General features: G+C 38.1%; 1 protein-coding gene across 1 annotated transcript; it reads right to left on the reverse strand.

Annotated features, from left to right (window-relative positions):
* Positions 1-565: 565 nt before the first annotated feature.
* Positions 566-1,342, reverse strand: LOC129893132 (uncharacterized). The gene has a single exon (XM_055968630.1). The coding sequence runs from the start codon at positions 1,340-1,342 to the stop codon at positions 566-568; it is 777 nt and encodes a 258-aa protein (XP_055824605.1).
* Positions 1,343-8,086: the final 6,744 nt, after the last annotated feature.

Raw genomic sequence — 8,086 nt, forward strand, 5'->3', positions numbered from 1 at the left:
AAATCCACTTGCACATGAAAATTAAGAAATTACTAGTTAAAAAATTATCTTTGGCCATGTCAAGTTTGATCATAACATTGCCTCCTATGTTAGGCTTTTTTATCGGGTGGATAATTTCTTGGGCCAGCATGATATTCTCAGAGATGCTCCTATTTTTAACAAAGCCTGATTGGTTAAGGGAGATGAGGTTAGGCAGAATAGGGGCTAATCTAAGACAAAGAAGTTTGGAAATGATTTTGTTAGTAAAATTACTCAGACTTATGGGCCTGAATTCAGAAATTTTGGTAGGGTGCTTTACTTTGGGAAGGAGAACTAAGCAAGCATGAGAGAAGTACTTAGGCATAGTCTGACCACAGAAGAAGGAATTGACTACACTAAGGAGGTCTTCTTTGATGATATCCCAGCATACTTGGAAGAATTTGACATTCATCCCATCAGGACCAGCTGCTGAGTTGGGGTTCATGGCAAAGACCACAGTTTTCAGCTCTTCCATAGATGGGGTGGCTTGGAGGGTCTCATTTTGCTGGTCAGTAACCATAGGACTGATGCATTGAAGGTCATGCCGCTAGATGTAATTCTCTTCCCCAGTTAAGATTTGCTGGAAATGCTCACAGGCTGCCTCAGCTATTTCAGCATCACCTTGCACCCATGAGCCTTCCTCAGTCTGAATCCTGTGAATGTACAGCTTCCTTCTTCTGCCTCTAATCAGAGCATGGAAGTAACTAAAATTCATATCACCTTCTTTAAACCACTGCACCTGAGTATTTTGCCTAAGGATAGTATCCTCCATTTTCATATACCTGATGTATTCAGCATTGATGGCATGAAGCTTGGATCTGTTTTCATTGGATTGTATGTTAATCAGGTCCTCTTCAGCTTGTCTAACAGCTTCCTCATACTCTTTAACTTTAGCATAGATATCACCAAATTGGTTCCTAGACCAGTTACTAAGGGTATTAGCAAGCCTCTTCATCTTCATATGAAAGATCCACATAGGATTACCCTCAATGGACCTGCTCCAGCAGTTCTCAACAAGATCCATAAAGGAAGGTTGTTCGGGCCAACAGTTAAGGAACTTGAAGTATTTGATGGGATTATGATGTTGATCTATCATTTCCATAAGAAGAGGGCAATGATCATAACCAACTGAGGGAAGATGAGTTATGGAAGTAAGAGGCATGGTTTCCAGCCATTTATCATTAACCATTCCCCTATCAAGTCTCTTCCATACTCTGGACATGATGCCTCTTTGATTGCACCAGGTGTATTTCTGTCCTGTAAAGCCAAGATCTTGCAGGGCACTAGCCTCTATAATACTAATGAACTCAAGACTCTTTCTCATATTATACATGACCCCCCAAGTTTTTATTCAGGGCCAGTAATAACATTGAAATCACCTAAAGTACACCATGGAAGAGAGGTAATGGGCTGTTGCAGCATGCTATCCCATAGAGGCCTTCTGAGGTGGTCCTTACACTTGGCATAAACAAAGGTAGTAATGAATTGATTAGGGCTCATAACATGATTAATGTCACAAGTGATCAGTTGTTCCTCATTTTCCAAAATAGTGCAGCTCACATCTTTTGTCCAGAAAATCCAAATCTTACCATTAGGATTATGAGTAGCATAGTCCATGTTGAGAAGATTTCTGAAGTACTGCAGTTGAGTATTGTCAGAGAAAGGTTCCAAAATGGCAATGATAGAGATATGATGGATGTTTTTGAGAAGCTTAATTCTCTCCATAGCTCCTTGGGTATTAATACCCCTCACATTCCAACTGAGGATGCTAATCATTTACAAGGTTTGAGAGTTTGGAGCCTGGTACTTGGCCTGCCAGTGGGGACAGATGTAGAAGAGGATTTTGGTTTAGTGCTAAGTCTGGTCCTATGAATCCCTCTAGGAGATAATCCATGTGAACTAGTCACTTGCTTAATTTCATCTTCATAAACATTATCAGAAGAGGGACTGAAGATATTGATCAACTGCTCACTCACACTATCATCATCATCATGGTCTTGCAGAGGCTGGTCATCAAAATCTTCCTCATTCTCAGACTCACACACAACATACTCATCTGTAAGATCTTGTATGTTGGTGTTGAGGGTGCAGGTGAGCTGAGGTAGATTAGTAACTCTCTCAGGGATGATTTTAGCTGGATTTCTGGGAGATGTGGGAATGCAATGGGCTTAGAGAGGAGTGATATCCATCCCCACCTGGTCATCATCTAAGACAAATTGTTGACACCCCTGCTCCCCTTGCTGTACTATCACACTGTCCATTTTGGGAGTTTGACATATCTCAGCAGAGTTCTTTTCTTTTATTTTCTTTTTGATGGATTCTCTTCTTTTCTTACTCAGCTTAATCTTCTGAATAGTAGAACTTTTACCACTAGTACTGGGATGAGATCCCAGGTCTTTGGCCATGGCACCTTTGCTAGCTTGCATGGTAACTTCATCAGTAGGAATAGCTGCAGGGGTAGGAGTGTGCGTTCCCTTGTCATGACAGCCTTATCGTCTCACAGGTGTACTTGTTATGGGACGACCCCATAAATTCTGATAGCCTCGTCAGGTTATATGTTTTCCTACCTATTGTTACACTACAAGTCAAGTAGGAGACAGAGTGATTTATGGTTCGGTCACCCATCACGGTCTATGGGGTTGGGTCGTGACATGACCTATCTTTATTTCACATGAATAGGATAAGAGCGCCCCAAGGTGAGACACTCGGTCTAATGAATCCCTTATTTAGGAGATCTTTTAAGTGTTCATTCAATTCTTTTAGCTCAGCAAAAGTCATTCTATATGGCAGAATAGAGATAAGATGCATATCAGGAACGACATAAATCCCACAGTCTATCTCTAAGGGACTCTAGGCAAATCCTAAGGAGAGACTTCAAGAAACTCATTAACAATCAAGATAGACTCAAAGGATGAAGACTTTATATGATTATCTTTCACTCGTACGATGTGATAAATACACCCTTTGTAGATTAACTTTCCTTCCCTAAGATAGGAAATAAATTTACCCTTAGGCACAACAAGACTACCCTTCTATTCTAAGAAAGGCTCATTTGGAAATTTGAACTTAACAATTCAAGTCCTACAATCAACATAGGCATAACAGGCATAAAGCTAGTCCATGCCAAGAATTATATCAAAATCAACCATGTCCAACTCAACTAAGTCAGTTATGGTATCCCTGTGATATATAGACATAGTATAATCTCTATAAGCCCTCTCAGTTAAGTTAGACTCACAAATAGGAGTAGACAAATTGAAAGGTTCAAGAAGTAATTCAGGGACTCTATCAAACATATTAGACACATAAGGGGTTACAAATGAAAAAATGGCACTAGAATCAAGCAAACATAACAATAAAAAGAAAACACTCAAATCATAGAGTGACTACATCTGGTGAGGTCTCATGATCATATCGATTTGCCATAGCGTATAGATGATTTGTACTTCTGCCTGTACCTTAAGTGTTATCTCTCTAATTACCTCTAACTGGTGTTGTAGTAGAAGACTAGGCTCAGCTTCCCCACATCAAAAACTTTCTCTAAAAATAGCTCACTAGACTATATTTATAACAACCATTCCTTCCCTCTCTACACTCTCCCAAATTAAGTTTTCCACAAAGTGGCTTCTTTTTTGAACTTTGAGCCACATTATATTAGGATTGGGAACCCTGGGCTCTAGAATTCTTGTGAATCTGTACATGTTGATCATACCTATTATATTGTTTAGAGCACTTGCCATTGATGGAGCATAGTTGGAAGACCTATTCTAAAAGAAGGACCGATTGCCCATACTCTACCTGTACTCATTCTCATGGCTAGCTGATTTTTCTTTCTTGCTCAAGTGATATTCCTTATATTTCCCATTATCATCATCTACCTACTGAGAATAAACTATCTACCTGCTGAGAATACACCATCAACCTTAAAATATCCATGTCAGAAATCAACAATATGCTTTGCACTCCTTTTTCACATACTCTAGGAGGTTGGCTGCCTATCCTAGATCTTCCCATGTCTTACTGACTCTTCCTCTTTTCTAGGATTTTTTTCTGCATGTTAAAAGGATAGATTTTTCATTTGCCAATGAATTAGATTCGGTTAATGAAGTTAGCAGCTTTAGAGATAGGGGTGAAGGTGGTGGGACATAGACTCTAAGTCCTAAATCTATCATGGATCTTGGGTCACACTTTATGACATAGATACTTGTACCCCATCGAAGTAAGGAATTGGATCTCTCCTACCACTACCTACTAGTGGATAGATTAGCGTTGGACGTCCGTTTCGCTCTTCGGGACTTATCCTTTTGTTCTAAATTGCTTCTTGGTATAAGGGAAGGGTCTTCCTAATTCATAGACAAATTTTCTCATCTTAGTCTGCATATCTGGAACCATCTCCAAAGCATATATAAATAGTTGTATAAACTTAAGGTTATATTCCTTCACATTAATTCTTCCACCTTTGCTTTCCTCAACTATGGGAGAAAGAAGTTATCAATAAATGGTTCCTAAAACTCATCTTAAATTGCAGGCTCCACATCTTCACCTATACCTTCTTCCCACTAGTCATACCACTCGTTTTCCACATCTTTGAGTTGATAGGAAACCAACTCAATCCCCTCAATTTTAGTAGCATGCATTGCTTTCAGTTTCTTTCACATCTCATAGATAATGTTCTGGGGGTTCTCCTTAACCGTAGAACTAGTGAAAATTGGTGGTTTTATTTCAAGAAGTCTCTAATCCTCATTGCAATAGATGACTCTTTAGAACTAGAGCTAGGAGCTGGTATACTATGGTTGTCTCTTTTTCCAGCTACTAGCGCAATGAGCATGGTGATAACACCTCTGAATTCAGCTTCCAAAGTAGGAGCTGGCTGAGTAGTAGGCTCTTGGTGTGCCTCAGCAGACCTTGTAGGTCATCCCCTAATTCTCACTCCAGATGCGTTCCTTTGGATAAGAGTGTATTTAGGAGGTATTACCTGCACCGTGTAATGCATGAATTAGGAAGGAACTTTTAGAGTTAAACTCTTTAGCACAAACTCAGAGTGTGAAGAAGTGAAACAATTTTCTAATGTCCTATAGCCTCCTAATAATAAATATGGTGCATGACACATTGAAAAAGCAAGACTCTACTAGACATGTCTTCATAGACACCCTATGACACATAAACTCTATGGTTTGATACAAAGTTTATCACGCTTTAGGAGGGTACTCTACGCATGACCGACACTCAGCAACTATTGCTAGTCCCTAAGAAAATCACTTGGCTAGTTCATACATTCATTCAATTAACATTCTATCAGTGGAAGACTTAACCTGTTAAGAAAATAATTCCAAATAAGGCCAAAGGACAATAATCTAGCTAAATCAAATTAATAAGACTAATATGAATAAAACTAGCCAAAAGATATTACCAATCAATAACATCAACAATCTAGTCTATGAAGCCTCTAACAACTGTCTAATTATTGCTAATGATACGTTAATGGCTACCTCAAATCAAAATATAGGGACTTGTCTCAAAGAAAGAATAAAACATATGAATCCTCCTGATGCAGGAGAGGACTCACCAATCAGCTTGAAATCAAACAGATCTTCAATAGTGCACCTATTGATGATCTCTATAACCCATCTCTGCATCATAAAATGATGCAACTCCAAGTGGACGTCTATATGTTAAATATATGAGTATGTAATATAGCTGAATGAAACATACAAAAATTTAGAATCAAATCAGTTTAGATATCTTAAATAGGGAAGGTGAATAACTCAATCAAGATGTCCTAAGTTTAAACAAGAATAAGATTTAGACAGAGACCAATCATGTACAATCCTATCCAATCAGAGTACTATCAAGATCTATATGGGAGTTTTTATTATTCGAAAACCATAACTAATGAGCTAGTGATAGTCAAGAAGTCGACATTATTGCCATGTCCATTCAATAACTTGCCAAGGTAAGAAAGAATCAACAATTTCATGGATTCACAACCAATTGAGCCCTATCATGTCAGAATAATAAATTAAGAAACACCCAACTTAATGATTCAATCTGCTCCTATGTTTCTCTATGTGTTATTGGGTTCAAGTTGTTACTTACTCTTAACCTATTCGGTACTCGATCCTCCTCTCAAGACTCAAAGATCATAAGACAATCAATCCAAATCAATAAGTCTCAAATCGACTCTTATCAGCTCATCTGTTCTATCAAGTCAATCTTTTTACCAATTAATTTCCCAATCATTTCCAATTATTTATTTAAGAGAAGTATGGACAGTCATTTATCACAACATTCCATTGGAACCATTTACTTGGGTTCAGTTATGAAATTATAAAAAACTATCAAGTTCACCCACACTATCATTATACTTACATCCCCATCAAAATCATGCATTAATAAATTCAAGGCTCTAGACTCAACCCTTAAGCATATGCATTCAATATCCATCATTATGCTACTAGTGTTTATAAACTAAGTAGATCAAATCAGTTTCTCAAGAAACTAGTTTGTACAAAAGTATCAATTTCTCAATAATCAGTAAAACAAGTGAAATTTAAGAAATAAATTCTCAAAAAAACATAATCATGGGGACTCAATTCATTCAAAGTCAATTTATCACAGTCATGGGTACATGGAAGAAACAATTCCATGTTTTAGTTTACTCTTACATACCTGGAATCTAAGAACAATTGAAAATTTGATGGCCTCACTTGAAGAACTTGAACCTAGCCCTCCTTCTTTTCTTCAATTCTTGCTCTAAAATGGTTTAAATGTTAATGAGGGCTCTTTTCATAAAGGGTACTGTTAAGGCACTCAAAATAGTCCAAAAACATCGAGGTTTTGGTTTGGAAATGGTGATAAAAGACCAATCTACACTTCATTAAAACTGGTTCTAGTCATCTACAAGTCAGCTCTTTAACTCATTGAAACTTCTATGGGTGGTAGAAGATAACTCTTAGAACCGTACTGTAATCGATACACTATTTTATGAGTTGAGTCTATGATTCATAGAAGGTGTTACGGTTCATACACCCTTCTCATCCTGGCAACTTCTCACCAAACCCTACATCTCTGAGTCTATGAACTTCTCCTATGAGTTATTTTTATGATTTGTAAACTCTTTGACGAGTCATCAACTCCACTCGTAGAAGTGACTTCTATTTCTCAATTTTGGCTAAGTGTCATGGGGTTCTATGAGTCATCTCTACGACTCATAGAAAACCTAACGAATCATAAGGTCAATCGTAGGGATGGATATCAACTTCAAAATTTTTACTAAGTGTTAGGAAGGTCTACAAGTTATTCCTACGACTTGTAGAACTATCTATGGGTTGTAGAGAACACTCATGATCAACTGGGTTAGTTCATCTCATTGAATTTTCTCATGGCTTTCAGACTCCGGCAAGGCTAGAATAACACAGGGTGTTATAATAGGCATGAGAAGCTAACACTTCAACTAGCACGGGAACTCAAACATTCAAATTATCAAGTCAATCATGGCACAATGAAAACGAAATCAATCCATACAAACCATTATCATGACCAAAGGAAACCCATAACATACCAGATCAAGTAGCCTGGCCTATCTCTCTTCCTCTTTTAGTTTCCACCAGACAATCTCTCATGTTATGCCCCATATCACCATATTGTATCAACCCTCCTTACTGGCCATGCATTCTCCTTGGTGATTCCTACGATATCTCTCATGAGGGTAAAAGAGATATTATTCCTTGTTAGGCCTAGACACCGAGGAATTAGCAAAAGATGGACCACTATCAGTCCGTGCCTTTTTGAAGTCCCTAGATTTCTTCTTTAGCTTTACATCTTTTATTTGTTCCGCATATGTCATGAGTCGGGAGATGTCCATCTCATTGACCAACATGGCCGCCTTACATACTTTGGACACCAAACGAAAAACACCGGAGAGGAATTTTCTCATTCTTGACCTTGGGTTGAAAACCATGAAAGGGAAATATTTAGACAATTCGGTGTACTTGATGGCTCACTCCCTCACACTAATTCTCCCTTGGCATAGATTGATGAAATCTTAAGTCTTTGCCTCCCTTAGCTT

This window comes from Solanum dulcamara, chromosome 1 (genome assembly GCF_947179165.1).
Source record: "Solanum dulcamara chromosome 1, daSolDulc1.2, whole genome shotgun sequence".
Classification (NCBI taxonomy): Eukaryota; Viridiplantae; Streptophyta; class Magnoliopsida; order Solanales; family Solanaceae; genus Solanum; species Solanum dulcamara.